Source organism: Hippocampus zosterae, chromosome 3, assembly GCF_025434085.1.
Source record: "Hippocampus zosterae strain Florida chromosome 3, ASM2543408v3, whole genome shotgun sequence".
In the NCBI taxonomy this organism is placed as follows: Eukaryota; Metazoa; Chordata; class Actinopteri; order Syngnathiformes; family Syngnathidae; genus Hippocampus; species Hippocampus zosterae.
In genome coordinates this window covers 28,307,613-28,328,464 of record NC_067453.1, presented here as the reverse complement: position 1 = coordinate 28,328,464, position 20,852 = coordinate 28,307,613, and the positions used below count along the sequence as shown (strand labels likewise).

General features: G+C 42.5%; 1 protein-coding gene and 1 long non-coding RNA gene across 9 annotated transcripts in view; one reads left to right on the top strand and one right to left on the bottom strand.

Annotated features, from left to right (window-relative positions):
* LOC127598387 (uncharacterized) overlaps positions 1 to 20,852 on the bottom strand; it is a 182,553-nt gene that overhangs the window by 104,338 nt on the left and 57,363 nt on the right. The window contains exon 1 of one of the 5 annotated variants that reach the window (XR_007961904.1): positions 19,437 to 19,482. The exons of 3 other annotated variants lie outside the window; for them this stretch is intronic. This is a non-coding gene — a long non-coding RNA (uncharacterized LOC127598387). Of the gene's footprint in view, positions 1 to 13,865; positions 13,916 to 19,436; positions 19,483 to 20,852 lie in introns of those variants that run through there. One more of the 5 variants, XR_007961899.1, reaches the window with a different exon arrangement.
* kiaa1549la (KIAA1549-like a) overlaps positions 1 to 20,852 on the top strand; it is a 79,947-nt gene that overhangs the window by 51,298 nt on the left and 7,797 nt on the right. For 3 of the 4 annotated variants that reach the window (XM_052061988.1, XM_052061986.1, XM_052061985.1), the window contains 7 exons: positions 5,612 to 5,805; positions 10,942 to 11,084; positions 14,399 to 14,523; positions 15,892 to 16,103; positions 17,728 to 17,860; positions 20,066 to 20,307; positions 20,548 to 20,716. In XM_052061988.1, the coding sequence (XP_051917948.1) occupies positions 5,612 to 5,805; positions 10,942 to 11,084; positions 14,399 to 14,523; positions 15,892 to 16,103; positions 17,728 to 17,860; positions 20,066 to 20,307; positions 20,548 to 20,716 (1,218 nt within the window). The remainder of the gene's footprint in view (positions 1 to 5,611; positions 5,806 to 10,941; positions 11,085 to 14,398; positions 14,524 to 15,891; positions 16,104 to 17,727; positions 17,861 to 20,065; positions 20,308 to 20,547; positions 20,717 to 20,852) is intronic. The other variant, XM_052061987.1, reaches the window with a different exon arrangement.

Sequence of the window (20,852 nt, the reverse complement as noted above, 5' to 3'; positions counted from 1 at the left end):
CCGATGTGCTAACCACTGGACTACCGGGCCGCCGTTTACTATACATTGCAGTTCAATGTAGCATTTCCTGTGAGGCTGCACTCATCGCCTATGCACGTTGGTGTTTATGTTCCTCCATTTTCAACCAGGAGCTTGCATGCACAAAGACGATAAATATTTCACACAGGGATTTGGTTCAGGAAGAGCTAGTAGCAAATTAAAATTAAACACCGACAGCTGATTAAAAATTCCGATTATTTGCACAAGTAATAATCTTTTCAGAGAGCAATTTCACTGTGGGAAATCATCGGTTCCTCCACCACTAAAACAGGCAACGGAAAGCATTTTATCGTGGCATAAAGAGGGGGATTAGGGTGATGATTTTGGCGAAAAATTAATGTTTGTTGCCTCACCTGGTCACACAAGAAACTGACTGTCTCTCTGATCCCCCCAGTACCACTCCACAATCCTGTAAAACTGCAGATTTTTGAGTGGCCTGTTTATGTACCTAAAGCCCATATATCTCATTGAGTGGTGAAGGTTTGCAAGTGTGTGTACAGGTAGCGAATGTTGTTTTTTCATCAGGGTTTCTTCAAAGTTGCAAACGGTCAAAAAGACATTTACCAATGATTTGAATGGTCTCATACAGTTTTTTTCTTGTCGCAAAGAAATTTCGAACGGGTTCTAAATTGGATGGCGACAAAGAAACATTGTTTGCAGTACGTGGCCAATAATCATGCTACCATCTAATCTGCTATGTCACGTTTGTGAGATGGATGGATTATTTCGACAAAGACAGATTTTAAACAATTTGCTAAGACTGTATCAAAGAAACAGGCCTTTGTGTGCATGGAATAAGTCGTCGATCTTTGAGTGCATCTTTTGAAAGTGGCAGCAAAAACAAATGTGGATTAAAAATTTTGAGTGTGTGAATAAAGATACAGTATATACACATCAACAAAAATGTTGGAAGAAATAAAACAGAAATAACTGACTTAAACATTCATTCATTCATTCATTTTCCGAACCGCTTTATTCTAACTAGGGTCGTGGGGGGTGCTGAAGCCTATCCCAGCTGTCTTCGGGCAGTAGGCGGGGGACATCCTGAACTGGTTGCCAGCCAGTCGCAGGGCACACTATATATACTGTATATTCTGTGTGTCTGTAGCAAGTAGCAGCCTGGTGGCAAGTGGGTAGCGCATCTGCATCACAGTTCTGAGGTTCGTGGTTCAAATGAGGGCTCTGGCCTTCTTGTATGAGAATCTAACACATTTTAGGTCAGTAGTTACAAAACACCCAGGACTGATCCCACTCAATCACCTGACTGACATGCTTTATCACTTACATCAGGCATGTCCAAAGTCCGGCCCGCGGGCCAAATCCGGCCCGCGGTCGAATTTCATCCGGCCCTCGGCCCCTGTCATAAAATCAGTGCCGTCTGGCCCGCAGGTTGGGCGCAATGGAACACGTGTTGCATTGACTGAGGTCTCGTAGACTGGTGAGTGATGTTTCATAGAGTACTGCTTCCCTCTAGTGGCTAAATGAGTAATAGCATTCACTAAATGAGTAATAGCATTTAGACACTAGAGGGCATCACTCACGAGTTAACAAGACATCACTCCGTGTTTATATTGACTGATATGTCATATTTCAAATTCCTGTTTCAAATGAACCAAAAGAAATTCTTAAGATTGTTGAAATTAAAATAAAAATGGAAATGTGAAACAGACTGGCTTACTAAAATTTGTTGAACAATATTGTTGTTCAATGTAAAGAATGTCAGCCAGGGTCGGCCCCCCGACATTTTACCACATAAAATCTGGCCCCCTTGGCAAAAAGTTAGGACACCCCTGACTTACATGAATACTTATTACTAATTTACGTTCGTCAATTACCCTTATTTCCATGTTTCAGTATGATGAGACTAGTGCATGACTAACTGAAACCGAAGATCAGTCTGGTGATCGGAATGACATCACTATATGTGTGCTGACAAAAATTCTGCAGCTCACTTGAACATTTTTTGATACCGGATGGCAGTTAGAGTACGTGCCTCAAAATGTTGTTCACTTCTTATACAGTCGGCAGCTGTGAGACATTTGTAAGAGCATATTTTCATGGGTTTACCAACGGTATCAATAAAATGCGGGACCACACCGTTGTTGTTTATAATGAGCGTTTTGTTGTTAGATGTAGCAGCTTGTCACGGGAAGAGTATCAGACCACGTGTTTAGTGCATGCAAATTTCGGCCCCTCTAGTGCAAAACTTGAATTAATATGGCTGCTCGGGGAATAGCTCATCTGCTGCAACTCATCAAGCTGCTGTCTGAGTTAAAATTAGACTGGAAGAGAAGTGTCTCTTCGATAGTGCAAGTAATGAAGGCCAGAACATTTTATCCAGTAGTGCTGACTCGGAATGGTCAGTATGGCAGTCGTTTCATATCAAGCCTTTCAGAAATGCTCTCCCATCTTTAACTCTTGCTTGCTTCAAGAGGTGTACAAACACAGAGGAGACAAAGGTCATTTAGAAAGATGCACAGTGTGACAAAAAGAAACAGACTCACACCACAGCACGATGTCTTTTTCAAGGTAATGACCATCCATTATGTCATTATCAGAATCCATACACCGTGTGATGCATGACAGCTTTTTACACATCAGTCACTCAATCATATGCCTGTGTTCCATGCTTCATAGATGGTCGGTGCAGAAGCATGTCGTACCATAATGGTGAATGTTTTTTTTTTTACTGTATCGCTACATCATAACATACAGTGGAACCAATAAGGTCTACCACATGATGTTCTGAGATGCTGGTGGACACCGAGTTTATTCTGAATTAGATTAATTAATCTAATCTAATTAATTAATCTGAATTAATCCGTTGTCAAACATTTACTGTATTAAATGGAAAAAGAAATGCTGTTCGCAGTAAAATATGTAAACTGGTAAACTATGTGTCAACAATATGTATACCTTGTGGAGTTGGCATGTTCTCCACGTGCCTCCGTGGGTTTTCACTGGGTACTCCGGTTTCCTCCCACATTCCAAAAACATGCATGGCAGGTTAACGGAACACTCGAAATTATCCCGAGGTGCGAGTGTGAGCTCGGATGGTTGTTAGTCTATGTGTGCCCTGCGATTAGGTGGCAACCACTTCAGGATGTACCTCTTCTATTGCCCAAAGACAGCTGGGATAGGCTCCAGCACGCCCGCGACCCTTGGAAGGGTAACTTTAACTCCCCACTTTCCTCCTCCCCTTTTTGCCCACTCATGGTTTACGTCATAAACACACAAAGCTCGACTCCCTGGCAACCTGTGAACAGCAAGAGGCCTGCAGCAAATTAATGTGTGCACTCCCCATGTATTTTTCACACAAAACTGTCATCATACAACACTTAAGCTGGTCAAGTGCAAACACACACTCAGCCCATAACCGTCTAGTCGTGTCACTATGAGTGCTCTCATCAATGCGTGCACGTGTCTACATGAGGATGTGTCAATTTCTCTGACACTCAGCCGCGTGTTTCAAGGCTGGCTTATGCCACAGTGGTGTGTATTACGGATGAATTATTAACAATGCTGTCAGCCCGATGCCCACGCTGCCTAACCTCACATGCACTCAGGATTTAGTATGCATCATCAAATACATTAGGGCCGATTTTAGAGTCGCTCAAAATAGAAAAGTGAGGCAAAAAAAATCTGGGATTCATCTGCTTTGTTGTGCAACACAAAAATAATCTGGCGGTCCTTTTCTGTTCGCTCTGCTGTGAGTGCAAAGAAATGTAGCGGTTCAAAGAACGTGTCCATGCATTAGAGGTTTTAGGAAAATGCGAGTTCTCCTCTTTTGTTCTCTTGATGCCCTCATGCCTGACTTCCAATGTGCTGTGTTGGGAGAGCATTATGTGGTTTCCATTATTTTATTATGCCTGCAATGCCATTTGGGAGATTTCAACAGGAGATCCATTCAATTACCCGTTTCTGTCATGGAATTCACACTATACTTTGAGGTTTTTCAGGCCTGTAGAGCTCCAGTCTGAACTCACCCCCCCCGTCTCAGACTTTACTCTGACATTTTCTCATTTGATTCCGACTTGTCTTGGACTCGGCCATCGGACTTGCAAAATATAATCCAGTCCGACTCTGTTTTTATTCCTGAAAAACAATGTCCTCCTTCAGAAGAAACGTGAAATAAAGTTTTTCAGATTATCAAAATAGCCATCTGATTGGCTAACCTGATTCGAGGGAATCGGGGACAGCAAAACCTGCCTCACCGACACGTTCATATTCATTCATTAGCTGTTAGTTTGTCTAGCCTCCTCTTACTGCTCCCCAATCGTCTCCTTGTCGACATTGTTTTGGAAATTGTTTTTGTTGTTTATCTGCACACATGGTTAATAAAGCAAATAGTTCCATGCCATATAAGAAGAGAGTTGAGCAAACTGAAATTTCTCAAATTTAGTGGTCATGAAAATTGTATTTTTTGGTCTTAAGGTTTAACTCTTGATCTCATCTGGACTTGGTCTTTGTGACTTGACCTTGACTTGGACTCCATTAACTATTTCAAGGAGAGCGGTTACTACAGTGGACAGCTTATGGTGTTATCTATCAGGTTACAGGGTGTATGAAAGGGTTATGGTGGACTTGACGACAGCCCTGCTCTGCATTCATCCTATCAGTTTACTGCCACTATGCCAGGAATAATTCTCCAAAAAATCCATGCGCTTTCACAAGGAAATATCACCGCGATCTATGGATCCTGCTCTGCTTAGCCAGGGGGGAATTTCTTGACATTTTTGCAAATCGGAGGCTCGATGCCTTGCCCAAGGGCCTTGACATACAATGACATACACAAATGAAATGAACACCGCGGGTTAATTTTTATGGATTTTTATGGATTTTAGACGATTTCCCTGAAAATTATGGACAATTAAGAACATAATTTTACAACTTCTTTTTTTTATTGATTTTTATGAACTTTATGGACCCGTACAAACCCTATAAATGTGTGCAAGTTGCAACAGATAACAAAACTTGAAATGCACATTTCTCTTTTCAGGATTAATTCACATGAAATTCAGACGTCCTTGATACCCAATATCCGAAAAATCAGAAGAACATGTGATATGTTAGTTTGCTTTATGTTGTCCTTGATCTCCATCAATGTATCCACTGTTCACTAGTGACATGTGCAAAGCATCTTCCTTGCTGATAAAAAAGAAATTGCATCCATCAACTTTGTTCTTGGGAATTCAAAGCTACAATTGGCAGATGATGTTCTTCAAGGAAGTAGAAGAACGCATCAACTGAGCAAAACGAAGATGAATTGCAAACAATAATGATGAAAAGTGGCTGTATAGGATGCGACTATCCACAAAGTAGTAACCTCACCTGTACATGCATGACCATAAAACTCACACTTACAGGATATTGATCGACTGTATGCTTGTGCTTTATCATACGCTTTGTCCATTATAACACTCACCAGATTGTGATTTGTACTTGTACTTCTTTGTGTCCTGCAAAAAAGAAAACAATACTTTGCCATGCTGAAATTTATATTACTCATTAATTGCCATTTTCATAGTTTTAAAGGGTTGTGTTTGACTCTATGTTCACTTTCTTTTGTCAGCCTGTTCAGGGCTTTGACTACGCCAAGAAGCACATGGGTCGAACTGGTGATGAGACCATCTCTTTAAATAAGGACACTTTAGTTCTGGGATTGCCTGTGCGAGATGCCCCGCTGTCAATGTCATTGGATAAGAAGGTCTACCAGGATGGGAGTGCCAACAAGAGGCCACCGTCTGCTGACATCCACAAAGGAGGGTAAGATAACAACTGTCCTCTGATACACACTCACTCTCCTGAACGTGTTGTGCTATGCTGGAACAGCTGCTATTGTCACCGAAGAATGCAATTACACACGCCAAAACCTGTCAGCGGAAGCAGACGTCAGTGTTTGTTCAGACTGGACAAAGCCTCCAGTGCACTGAGATGAATCAGACAGATTGCTGTGATCTAACCATATGTCCAGTGTTAACAAGAGGCTGTCTGCAAATATCCAGACAGCGGAACACATGCAGTAGCTGGATTTAGATGTTGTCAGATCAGAATCTTTTCTGAGGTGGCGTGTGACTGTGCCTGCCTGTGTCTGCGTCTGTTGTCCGTAAAGTTGACCATTACCGGTGTGGGCAGGAGAGCGCTCAGTCTGTGTTTATGAGCGATACACTTGCCTTGACTTGGTCTCTCCTTTGTGGAATTCTGCTTGCCTGGAGACTCAGACTTCCTCCCATATTCCAAAAGCACTCATGATCATGTATTAGAGGATTTGAATCTCATTGAAATTGGAGAGAGGAACAATGAAATGAATAAATACAGGTGAATGGGAATGTCTGTCAATGTTTGCTCAACAATTGATAGGTGACCAGTACAAGGCGTACAATGCTTGTTGCCCTAATTTAGTTAGATTGAGCTTCAACTCACCCTCGACTCAAATTAGGACAAGCAGTCGAGAAAACGGAAGGATTGACGGTGAGTTGTGACTAAGAGGGTTAGCATGTGTTTCATCTCATCTCAAATAACCGATGGAATGACGCAGAAACCTCGAAGGGCGTGCTATTTCTACCTCGTCCTATTTTAAAACACACCTCACTTTAAAACACTGACTTTAACACCGGCATAACATTTTTCCTTTGCTACTTTGCAGTTTGATGACTGTGGATTCACTCTATTGTGGATTTTCATTTGTGACCGGAACCTCGTCAATTGCAGTTTTCATGCATTTTTCCTCTTTATAAGTCAGACCAGTCAAGAAATGTTGGAGCATCTAAAGCACGCAACAGCACATTTCATCAACGCTCTGAATTTCTGAATGGTTGGAGTGAAGCGGTGCATGCTCAGAGTATATTTCCAAACGCGTACTGGGGTTTGTCGTACACAAAAATCACGTTACCTCATCATGGCTAAATTCAAAAATAGGGTCCAAGCGGAATGTTTCACTGGCGAAAAGAGAACACTGTGTTACTCTTTGCTCAAGGAAACCACAAATGAGATGCATTTTGCCTCCTTACGGAAATGCAAATTGAAAAGCACGCACAGAAATCAGTCTCATATTTACACACCACTAAACGAAAATGCATCGGGGTTGGATTAGTCGTGCTTTGGCCCTTGAGGACAATAAACCCATGTATATTTATAACCCTGCTTTTTGCCATGCCGGAGGGAGTGGAACAATGATGACAGTATAAAATGCTGGCATAATCAGATTAACCAAACCACGTAGGGAAGACATTTTCTACCGTCTATATATAGAGGCATTTACAAATCTTCAGAACGGAATGACACTACAATATCAAGATGATAGTTGCAGACTTTTTTGTACAAAGTATATTACATACAGGCACAGACAGGCTTGAAATTAGAACGAGGAACAAAGAACAATATGCTTGTCACAGTAAACAAAATAGACGATGTAGTCATTAAGGCTATGGCCAAGCTTTCTTATTTATTTATTGTCAAGATAGAAGTCAAGATGTTCGCCCGAGTAGGCAGCCGTCAGCAAGTGCTCTCATGAGCCTTGCTTTTTTTTGTTGTTCTTGTGTTTCTTTTGTCACTTTGTGTTTGTTGTTACGTCGTGTGGACTTGATGTGGACCTTTTTCAACATTTTTTGGCCACGACATTCATCAAGGAGGAGACTCTGTGCTTGGTGGTTGCGCCTTCTCGGCAGCATGGGTATACCAGCACTGTTTTTGACTGGACGAATGTCGGCGCCATTTGACTGTCGTTGCTGGACAGTCCCGGGGCGCTTGTGTCTTGCGCCTGTAATGGGCAGCATTTTTCACAGCCCCGCTTTGTTCAGCGGAGAGATCGGTGCTGTTGAACGGTCTGCGGCTGGATGGATGGAGGTCTCGAGGAGCCGGCGATGAGAACAAAGGAGCGTTGGCGCGGAGTGCCGATGCGGATTTGGAGCTGGGAGTCGCGGCTTGGAGTTTGAAGCGGATTATGTGGGACAGGAGAAGTGAACTAATCTCTTTTCGTCAATGGACGCTACAGCTTCGTGTTTGCTTTCAAAACTTTGCTTGTAGCAGACGTGTGCACATTTTCAGCATGATGTCTCTGATCCACTGGTGAAAGGACACTTTGATCCTCTCCTCTTTCATCTATAACTGCTTCAGACAACAAAGTGTATGCAGAAAAGTGGTGAAGATTGCACGACTGTCTCTGTCCTATGTGTTGTCTTGTGTTATTTTTTTGTTATTTTTGACTTCAAAATGGCGCAGCGAGAGTGGCTGCCTTTCCAGCAGCTCCTATTTTTTGTTGTTCTACTTCTTCCTTTCATAACTTTGCTGCTGTGAATCTGGAATTTCTCCATTGCGAGACTAATAAAGGTTTTCTTAATCTTATTGTCTACTGGCAGGGTATGGGAAGAGTGCTACTACATTTGAAATCTACATACCGGTAGTCACACTTTTTCACAGTTTAATTACAGTGGGGATTGAGAAGAGGTAGGCACTGGACCGCGGTGGATTATTTCATGCGCATAGCAGGTTGGATTAGGAACACGAGGCCCCAGACAGTTCTTTGGCGTCAACGTGACCGACATAGTCACGTGCGTATTTCAAATGTTGAGATTGTTCAGATGCTCTAGCATTAGTTCAATGTGCTGCATCTTCACTTGTGGATTTAATGTTACCTTTTTCTGGGTCAAGTGGCGCTGCAAAGACTGTGTGCAGAAACAGATCTGCTGCTCCCTAAATACAGAACACGCACTGTGCGTAGAGGCTTGTCCTCGAAAGCCACATTTTTGCGCAAGCGGACGCTTTTATTCATATGCGCAGTGCGCAATTGATGCGCATATTCGCGACTGTGAAATGTGCCGCACTCACGTGGCATATAGAAAACCAAATTTGCTAGCGAAAGGAGAGAAGCAGTGATTGCTGCAATGACAACACACGATATCTTGGACATCAGAGTGATGTGCTGGGTGGCACATACAGAGCAAAAAACGAGTTGACATGTCATCCAAACGACACTATGGGCCCTATTTTAGTTTTTTTTAGGCATGCACATGGGTGGAGTCATTTTGCTGTACATCGTTTAAATCTACCACATTACACCAGCTGTGCCACACTTTAGACGTAATTTTAGGCAGTCTAAAATACAGTCCACTTTCGTTCACCAAATTCCCAGATATGCGATGCCGGGGCACGTTAAACTAGTTATGGCCAGCAGAGAGCTAGCATTAGCATTAGCATCTAACTATGAGGCGCTCATCTCAAATCTTTGATGACTGCAAAGAGTTTCAGAATGGGTGGCGGTTGCTATCTGGACTTTTTGACATAAAAGTTTAATCGCTGCAGTAATCCCTATATTTTATTTATTCATATATTCAAGTTTTACGGTTTAGCATCGGGTGCCACCCAGTGCTCAGATACATTTTTATTATACTTAATTAAATTAAGGATTGGATTATTAGCGCAATATATAAATTGCCACAATATCATTGTCGTCATGTCACGATATTAAAAGCAGCACATTTGTTGATATAGCCAGATTGTTTTCCATTTGGGCACTTGCAGTACCCTCTGGTGGTCACGCCCGAGTGCAGTTTAATTTGAATTAGGCATGCTTTGGCCACCTACGTTTCAGAAAATAATAGTTGTCAAATGGAATGTTTTGGTATGGTCATTTTCGTACCTATGATATATTTAAAATGGAGAGAGGTGGGGTGAGAGTGGGGTCTCAAAATGGTTAGGGGCAGCTCTGGGTGGAAAGCAGCGCATACAGTATATTTTCAATGACTTTTTCAATCAGATTAACACAACAGTTTTTTTCTCTTTGTAAAATAAATATTCAGTTGTTTAATTGTTTTGGGAGATTTATTGACAACCATTTTTAAAGTGGTGGGACATTTAGAAACTTTACAGTCATATGATTGATATGACTCTCCAAGAAAATTCACATGGAGCTTGCGTTGTACTTTATTTTTTTTTTACGCCTGCACCATTTTGCCTTTGAGCACATGACTTAAAATGTGACTCCACTTGTGTCGAGCGATACACAAACCGCAGTGTGTGTTTTTGTGTCTTTCCCAAAGTGTTATCCTCGCCTGGGGCAATCATGTCTGATCTACAGAATATGTGCACGTCACACCACCTGTAGATGAGAGGGGCCTGTCACATTGTGTACCTATTGTAGCCTACATGGCTCAAGGCTGTGTGCTATGTGTGTGCGCGTGAGTGTGTGCATGTGTGTGTGTTTTGGGCATGTATTGTACACGGTTCACATGCCTGGTACCTCGGAGGCAAAAGAATATAAACAAATACAAAATGGCTATTTTTGACTTTCCATTTTTGTCTTCTCTATAATTCATGCTGTCACACAAAGATGTATTGTTGAAGAACTTAAACAAAAACAAAAGAACTTTGTAAGAACGGATTAAATGAATGAGGCTCAAAGGGACTTTTATTCAAACCAACACTTGCTCTTCTGTAGTATAAAATAATTCCTGACATTTTTTTTTTTTGCATTGACTATAATGTGAAGTAATTAAGCTTTTTATTGGTCTAGCATTGAGGCAGATTAATTGTTTGTTTTTGGCTTTTCAGAATTATGCCATAAAAACAATACTGCTAAAAGGGCAATTAAATGGCTCTAACTGTGTAACTACATGCCCAGGAAAATTTGTTAGTATTGTTCATTGTCCTTAATACAGTCTATGCCCTTTACTTTCTTCTGTTTGGCATCAATCTATTTAAATTACCTAAATAAAATTGACACCTTATTAATACTAGTCCATCTAACTATTAAACTATATACATATTTTAAAATTTAAATGGACATCGTTTATTGGATGTGCTTCCGTGATTATGTGCGCTGTTTGTGTACTGTACATGCTGAGACTCTAAAACCTTCTCCTCCCCTGCCTTCCGCAACCCTCTCTGTTACCATGGATACTACAGGCGGTTGCCAAGCGAGGATGGTTCAATGTCGAGTAACAGCTCCGGGAAGCTGAACGCCAGCAAGAGCTCCTCGGCCCGAAAGACAGCCACTGGTAGCAGTTGCAAGAATGGAAAAGAGGATCTGTACAAAAGGAGCGCCAATGGTGAGTGAGAAGAATGGCCAAAGGAGAACGACGGGGCAAAAGAAACAGAGGAAATGTCACGTTCTGCGTGATGGTAGTTGTAGGACCCTAAAAAGCAGGGAGGAGCAGGGTTGGATTGACCAAAATGTATTTAACAAAAAAATACACACAGGAGTACAATGGAAAAAACACTAACTCGAAGTACTCAAAAAAAAAAATGCCTGGAAATCACGAGGAACAAACAAAACTAAGACAGGAAACAAAACACACAAAGGGTTGAGGGAGCTAATTGGTTACAAGGAACACTGATAACGAGAACAGGTGGCGAAAAAAGGTCACATGAGGAATCAAAACCGAACATAACCAGATCGAAACATAACAGGAAAAAGATGTGGAAGACTGATGAGTAAATGAGAACAAAGACCCAAAAGCGATGTTACCAAAAAAAAAAAGACAGATGGTGAGGAAGTCTTCATCTCCAGTATTTATGCCAACAACAGCCAGGTTGCTAATTAAAGTATGTAGTAATCAGTGGGTACACCGACCCAGCTCATGCCACACATTTGTTACACTTCATTCAACGACATCTTGCCCAAAGGACAATTCTCGTGAACTAATGAAGTGAATATGATCAAAGGACAATTGTGCATACCATGACTCAGTCTGTTGCTGCATCATGCAGCTTGTCGGCGATGACGCAGTCTCAGAGTAACATCAAAGGAAACATGATTACTTTATCTGCCATAATAGCATTATATCTTGTTCTATAATGCGGGCCTTTGGGGGGGCACAAGCCATTGCAAAGTGTAGGCCAGTCCAAAGCCCAGGTAAATGCATTTTATAACTTTGCCAAACAATTAATAGCATTCATCCAAAGATTTGCATACTAGATTGCTCGTGGCCCATGTTAATGACCACAGTCGGTGGCCGGGGGATTTTGGAAATTCAGCTACATGGTGGGTTCATCGGCAGAAAGAAAGAGGTTGTTTTATCGGAGGTTGAGGTTGACATATTTTGCCAGCAGCGAGTGTCCGAGAGGAAAGTACGATACAAAACTTCAAATATAGTACGATGACTACGGTTTGAATGTGTTTGGTTTCAAAACTAGTAATTCACCATTTCTGCTGCTCACGTTTGCTACCTTAACCTCAGCCGTCAGTGATTTAACCCTCGTAGTGCACCGCTTGCGATAAATGTAAAATGATGTATTTGAATCACAGGCAAAGGAATTCAGAAAAACACGAGATTGCTGAAAATGGCCTAAATTTCTTGACGTCACAGGCTGATAATTCTCAGGCATTGCAGCAATAATAAAAAATGTTTTGATACCTTAATCTTCACAATTTACATATTTTGCACCATCGAGACCCATTATAATTCATATTTTCGAATGCATCGTAAACCTAATGTGTATACATGCATTTCACGCGATTTTTACGTCAATCGCTTTGTTTTTCGCTTGGACAGACGTAAGCATGCCACAATGTTGGGTTGAGGTCGTTCCAATTGTGCAACTTTTAGGTGGCGCCAGAGGATCGCAAATGAGTTTGCCTTTTTGCAGGAGGCTTCAAACCGATGCATTTTACATGAACACGTCCGGTCGGGATTGTTAGTAGGGCTTGGTTGGGACCTCCAGAAACATTTTTTTTTCCCTTTTGCAAAAAATAAAGACTAAAAAATCCCAAAGAACTAATAAAAACTATATATGTATGGATAGCACAGATGCCTCTCAAGATTTTGAGTGTTTGAAAAAAAAAAGAATGTTTTTATAACACAAAATACATCATTACAAAAATTGTAAAATGCGTAACTTAAGTCCTTTTTAATTTGGAGCACACAAGGGTTAAGGTGCAAGAGGAGCCACGGCCAGGATGAATTGTGGTTGTGTGGCTTTGAGGTTGAGTTGATGGCAGACTGTTTTAGTTCTACACTGAAGCCGTCTGCCCTATGATGTCAGGCAATGAGTCATCCGAGTTTGAGTATACCACAACGCTGTCCATCTGCTGCTGCCTGCGATAATATGCACATATATTGTACAGTTAATGCTGAGAAGCCCATAACCTGAAAGATTTTACAACATACAAGATGGTGCAGAGTAGACTCACCACGGCCAGACACCACATCACATCTATCCATCTATTTCCAGCAGCATATCCTGTTCAGGGTTGCGGAAAAACTGTGAACTATCCCAGCGGAATGTAGATGCAAGGGAGATTTTGTCCTAAATTGGTTGCCACTCAGTCAATCACAATCAATCACAGTGTGCACGGAGAGCGACAGCTTTTTCACACCCACATTGTTGACTGCTGTCAACGATGTCAACTGCTGCAGCGACCGTGGGATTGATTCCCGCGGTCCCTGCACGTACGTTCGTATTATTATTCATTATGTGCAGTAGTTGATAGAACTATCCAAAGGAAGGTATGTTGGCATTCGAATACAAGTGTAAATAATTTAAAACAATGGACTCTTCACTTTGTTGGGGTATTCATTCATTCATCTTCTGTACCGCTTGATCCTCACTAGGGTCGCGGGGGGTGCTGGAGCCCATTCCAGCCGTCTCCGGGCAGTAGGCGGCGGACACCCTGAATCGGTTGCCAGCCAATCGCAGGGCACACAGAGACGAACAACCATTCGCACTCACACTCACACCTAGGGACAATTTAGAGTGTTCAATCAGCCTGCCACGCATGTTTTTGGAATGTGGGAGGAAACCGGAGCACCCGGAGAAAACCCACGCAGGCCCGGGGAGAACATGCAAACTCCACACAGGGAGGCCGGAGCTGGAATCGAACCCGGTACCTCTGCACTGTGAAGCCAACGTGCTAACCACTGGACTACCGGGCCGCCCTTTGTTGGGGTATTTGAATTAAAAATGGTCCGAAGATGTGAAGGCAATTTACTGTAATAGCCCTGACAAATTGTCTTTTGTGTAAAAGATATTTCGTTTTCATATTGTTAATATTAACTCAGTGTATGAAAAGTGATTAAGTTTTAACATTGCACATTTGGCGCATTCAAGATTTTGACATTTTTCAAAATATCTGTCATTGATGTCAGAGTCAGTTAATAACTGAACAAAGTTCATTCTGTCTTTTACTGAAAGGGAAAAATATATATATATTTTACTTCTCACTATTAATGAACTCTGAGTTTCGCCGAGGTATGAGTCATTTGGCTCTTACCTCTAAGTCTGTGCATAAGGTAGACGGATTAATGATTATGGTCTGACAAATTGATGCATAAAAAATGATGGCAGCATTTTCTATCTTTTCTGATTTCAACACCAGCGTTGCCTTCAGGGACAGCTAACCTTCATCCTTCATCCTCCACAGACCCATACGATGATCATACAGGCTCTCTACGGCTCATCACCATCAAACCCATGACAGCTCAGCCAACTTACTCCTACCCCTCATCCTCCTCCCACAGCCAAGACTCAGTGATCCTGAACGGGGAGGTAAGTCTACACACACACTCTCACAATCATAAACGCTTCTTCACAACAACCCTGACCTCAACCCCATGAAACCTCTTAGGGATAAACAAATAGAGATCACCGTGATCCAGGCCCTTCTTGTCCAATATCTGTGAATCAGCAGAGACCCCCTTTGATCTAATGTTGAACTTTGTCTCACACACACATGCACATAAACCCCTCGACGTGGTTTACGTGACACGTCAGTCTGCTGCCCCGACAAAACTGTAATGCCATCATGCGTCACGGCTCATAAACATTTGGATCCAATATGGCAGATATTTAAAGCCGGCACCATGTCATAGCATCACGTTAAACCAGGGGTCAGGAACCTATGGCTCGCGAGCCAGATGTGGCTCTTTTGATGATTGCATCTGGCTCGCCGATAAAGCAAAATATTGTTGCTTGCTTAATCCATCCGTCGACCGTTCGCTGGTCGTGTCCTGTTCAGGGCTGCAGGGGCAATTCTTTGGGATGATACGGTGTTAAACTATTTCTTCTCTCCATTTCCCGCCCTGTGACATCATCGCATCTCTTGGCCAGGATGCTTTGCCCTCCTGACGAATTGAGTTGGTATTGCAAGCAAACATGCGGCCTCGCACATACATCTCTTCCTGTCACGTTTCTCCCACCCGGTCTGTCATCTTTCACTCTTCGGCCTCACATTCGCCATCGCTAATCCACTTTTCTGCAGCGAGACAGCAATTCACATTGATGACTCTTCTCTCATTTTATGAGCATCACGCTATAGCTACATTGACATACTGTAGTTCAGGGGTGTCCAAACTTTTTGCCAAGGGGGACAGATTTTATGTGGTAAAATGTCGGGGGGCCGACCTTGGCTGACATTCTTTACATTGAACAACAATAGCCCATGGGCCGAGTTATGGGCCGGCAACGGGCCAGCTAGTATGACATATCAGTCAATATAAACACGGAGTGATGTCTTGTTAACTCGTGAGTGATGCCCTCTAGTGTCTAAATGCTATTACTCATTTAGTGAATGCTATTACTCATTTAGCCACTAGAGGGAAGCAGTACTCTATGAAACATTACTCACCAGTCTACGAGACCTCAGTCAATGCAACGCGTGTTCCATTGCGCCCAACCTGCGGGCCAGACGGCACTGATTTTATGACAGGGGCCGAGGGCCGGATGAAATTCGACCGCGGGCCGGATTTGGCCCCCGGGCCGGACTTTGGACATGCCTGCTGTAGTTAATCTCCCCACATGATTGGAGCATACTGGTGCAAAATGTCATGTTGCCATGGGGTATGTTTTGTTTAATAAATTACAGCTTTCACCCCCTATTATTTCTGGTTTATTGAGAGTCAAACATATTCCCTGCAGGCCAATCATGTGTTGAAGCAGAAGTCGGACATTGAACACTACAGGAACAAACTACGCCAGAAAGCCCGCAGGAAGGGTTACGGAGAGTTCTCCCTTTCGGAGGGTGGCAGCCACGGTTATGGTCACGGCCGGCATAGTCGGCATGACAATGGAGTCAAGGAACCAATGACCGCTGAGGAGAAGAGGGCCTCCTTTGCTGGATGTCATAAGAGGTAAGGATGAGGTTTTGTGAAGAAATATTAATCATGTGAAGTTGTTGAATGTCATCATATGCATTGCGTTGCAAAGTAGCCTTTGCACACATCCCGTAAGCGCCACGCTGGCTAAAATAAACAAAAGATTGTTCAAATTTGGCTCTGCACTCTTCACTAATGATATTAATAAAGTTGTGTAAAATAGGTTGTATAACAGTGGTCATGCAATGTATAGAACTATTAATCATATCTATAAAATGGCGTTAAATAAAAATCTTTTAGCTTTTAAATTTTGATTTTTCTTCAAGGGGAAGTCAACCCCACACATATGCTTTACAGTAATATGGTCGATGCACTTTCAACTAGTATCAAAGCTGACTAGTACTCGGCTAGTTTATTATGTGTAACTACTTTACCATTCTTCATTATGTGTAACTACATTACACATCCTGTACTCGGTGGTTTTATAGGTCTGCAAGAAGATGCAAGAGTAAGAGTTGCATCTTTATGTATTGGCTGTCTGGTTTTAAAGCTCATTAATGTAGCTTATTTTTTCCTGTATAATTTTCAACCCATACTACAGCCCGACCGATGTGGATTTTTTTGTATTTATATTTTTTTAGGATGATGCCAATTCTAATATTTGGCAGGAAAAAAATAATACAGATTGCCGAAATTCAAAAATGTTTTTCTTTTTTTTTTTTTTGCTCCCCTATCCCAATATCGCTTTTTTTCTCTTTCAAACTACATGAGGTTAATGTCAATTACCTATTATCTTTTTTTCTATTTGTTCAGAAAATACATATTCTGTGTAGAACACAGAATAAAATGAATTTTAAAAATATATAATAAAATAAAACACAAATTCCTAGTGGCCAGAAAAAGTCTCAATCAAAATATGTGGTTGTAAAACTTATTTTCGAGGAATGCCGCAAAGTACAAAGTAGCGAACAATATACAACACTGCTTCAAGTAACATACCTACTATTTAATCAACCTACGTTTGTCAACTTGTTGTGCTTGCATTAATGTCACCGCAGTCACAGCTGTGTCATATCTACTTATTGTTGCTACGTACGGTAATGACAGTATTGCCACTTGTCTCCCACAATGCATTGCATGGCATCATACGTTGAATTATTGATTCTTGTTATATATGTTTGTGTTATTAGTTGTCAATTGAATTGGTCGTCTTGAAACCGGCCTGTCTAATGTATGGTTGATTTTTGTTGCACTCTGTTTTTTTGTTTGTTTGTTTGTTTTAAACGACCACCCACTCGTCACCCATCCTCATCTGTGTGCAATGTTTTGAATGGTGAGGGTTTATGAAGGGGAAACAATTGGCTAATTTCAACCAACTTGCTAATGTTGGAAGGGCTATAAGCAAAACTATCATATTCACTTATGAACTTTTAGAAGTACTTCCTTATTCAGTCTTGCGAACACACACTTGGTGTTGCACCCAATTTCATTGTATCTGCACCGTACAAAGAACAATGTGGCTCTCTATTCACGTCTATTGTATTCTGTTGTATTCTATTCCATTCTACTTAAATGTTGGGATGTTTTTTGTCTTTGAAAAATCACCTGACCCCCCCCCCCCCCTCCACCCCCCCCCCCCTCACCCCCACACATCTGTTAGGTACTCCCACCCAAGGGAGCCCACCTATTGGAGCAGGCAGTCCCTGAGCAGCCCTAGCCCCGTGGAGACAGAAATGGACCTTCTGGTTCTTCGAGAGAGAGCAAGACGAGGCATCCGCAACAACGGTTACGATGTGAGTGTGCAGCGAGCACATGCAACGTCTTTCTATGGTACCAGGCCTATGCATGCCATAGCATAAAGATTGTTTTTTTTTTAATTGGCCCAATTGTATAAAAAATGACGGTGACACACGTGAATTTCACCACCCTGTTAGTGTAAAATCTTTGATTCTTTGAACCCACGTTTATAGAGACTCAAGTCTGACCTTTAAACACTGAGAAACTCACCTTCAGTGCATGAAATGATGAAAACCCAGGTGGTGGCAACACAGTAAATCACTGCTACTTTGCCCTCGGTGATAATCTTTTCACCGCATTGTATTTCAAACTTTAAACCTAACTATCCTTCTTTTGAACTCATTGACTCTGCGGTTCTATGAGCTCACGACCAGATGTTACCAATTTAACTGATATCTGGAAGAAAAAAAAATGGAACCAAATGAATAAAGAAAGAAAAGGTACCGGTAAGTTGAGAAAGCACAGAAATGAAGAAAAGACAAGGTGGCAGAAGGCAGAAAAAGGAAGACAGAGGGGATTGCAGCAGTGACTGAAATAGTTTTCTGCTGCCTCTTGGCTGTAGCAACAGGGCTACCTTGCTGAATGTCAATGCCTGCATATGATTTACAGCCCGTCCATGGATTCAGATATCAGCCTCGTGCATGACTGATCAGAGTTCCTCGACTTGGATAGGAAAAACTATAAAGGACTGTACAAGCAGAACAGGCCTTTGTTTGTCTGTGTGTGTGTGTGTGTGTGTATAGTTGGAAATAGGCTGTGTTTTTGACATACATTAAAAAAAATACGGCGGCCCGGTAGTCGAGTGGTTAGCACGTCGGCTTCACAGTGCAGAGGTACCGGGTTCGATTCCAGCTCCGGCCTCCCTGTGTGGAGTTTGCATGTTCTCCCCGGGCCTGCGTGGGTTTTCTCCGGGTGCTCCGGTTTCCTCCCACATTCCAAAAACATGCGTGGCAGGCTGATTGGACGCTCTAAATTGTCCCTAGGTGTGAGTGTGAGTGTGAATGGTTGTTCGTCTATGTGTGCCCTGCGATTGGCTGGCAACCGATTCAGGGTGTCCCCCGCCTACTGCCCGGAGACACCTGGAATAGGCTCCAGCACCCCCCGCGACCCTAGTGAGGATCAAGCGGTTAGGAAGATGAATGAATGAATGAATGAATTAAAAAATACATATTTTACTGCAAGTGTCATGGATAAAAGAATACAGTTTTTTTTTTACTTGAAACCTGTTTTATTAGTTTGTTGGGTTTTATTCATTCATTCATTCATTCATCTTCCGAGCCGCTTGATCCTCACTAGGGTCGCGGGGGGTGCTGGAGCCCATCCCAGCTGTCTCCGGGCAGTAGGCGGGGGACACCCTGAATCGGTTGCCAGCCAATCGCAGGGCACACATAGACGAACAACCATCCACGCTCACACTCACACCTAGGGACAATTTAGAGTGTTCAATCAGCCTGCCTCGCATGTTTTTGGAATGTGGGAGGAAACCGGAGCACCCGGAGAAAACCCACGCAGGCCCGGGGAGAACATGCAAACTCCACACAGGGAGGCCGGAGCTGGAATCGAACCCGGTACCTCTGCACTGTGAAGCCGACGTGCTAACCACTGGACTACCGGGCCGCTCTTGTTGGGTTTTATTTTTTTATAATTCCAATTATTTTGCGGTACACTTTCACACCAAATCTTTAATAACAGAAGCAAAACTATTGGTCTCCCAAGTGCAGTTTTTTTCCTCTGTTGTAGCAATGTTTCCTGCCAAATTAATTGTACACCATTTACGGACATTGTGTCAAACTCAGGGCCTGAGGGCCAAGTCTGGCCCATGTGGCCTGAGAAAGCACATCAAACATGTCAACTTACATGATGCTTCCTAAAATCTGTACCAAAATTTCAGTTGATCACTTTATCATAAACAACTGATAAAAGTCTTTTGGTATCAAATAACAAATACATGCTGTTATTCCTGCAGACTAGCCACTCTGTAACCAGCATGAAAATGATTAAAGTTGTTTTGTGACCTTACACACATATACTACGTACCCTGATCGATGCGGTTTGATTGACACTTTTCAACTGGAAAACGAATCAAAGTTGTGCTATTGAATGGGCTGGTGCTTTTTAAAGGCTGAGATAATGAACACAGACCATTTATCAACTATCATTGTCATGGATACTGATCCCGCCACCCTCGTTTCACTTTGCAGGGTGAACCAGAGCCATTTGAGGAAACCAATGTTGACCATCTCATCAGCTCTCTTGGCTATGGAGGTGGATCTACCGGCACAGGAAATGGTAGCCTTGGGGTGAAGGCTCACCGCGGCTCTGACTCCTCCACACTTAGCTCTCAGCCATCCATTGACGACGTTCGCACACAGATGCATATGTTGCTTGGCAACGCCTTCAGCCTGGCTCCCCCGGACCATGACCCACCTTCCCCTCCTACCAAGTAAATTTGTTTTACATAATGTTTTTTTGATGCAAATCATGTTGCACATCTGAAGGTTTTTTCAGGATTTTGCCAGTAAGAGAAAATATGAATGTGCCTTCAGGAGGGATTGGAACTTTTTTTGTCTGTAAATAAATGCAAAGTGTAAAACTATTTAAAGTTTAAGCTTAACTTTCAGTATGCTTGATAGCAAGTGGGAACCCAGGAGATCATTCGCAGTATGTTTCCCTTATTTATGAGCAGGCGCCACCATCACCACCACCACGTCCACAGCGCCTATAACCCGTCTCATACCAGCCACTACAGTGATGGAGTGACGAGTGCCCCTGGGACCATGAACCATCCCTGTGGAAACAGGCAGAGAAGCCTGGGCTATGAGGATTTGCACCAGTGTAGCCTGCCAAAACCTGTGAGTACATATATTAAGTGGAATAATCAGTCCATTTTCAATATACCGCTTATCCAGTCCAGGGTGGTGGGGATCTGGAGCCTATCCCTGCTGACAATGGGGATAAGGCAGATTACAACACAGATTGGGTGACATG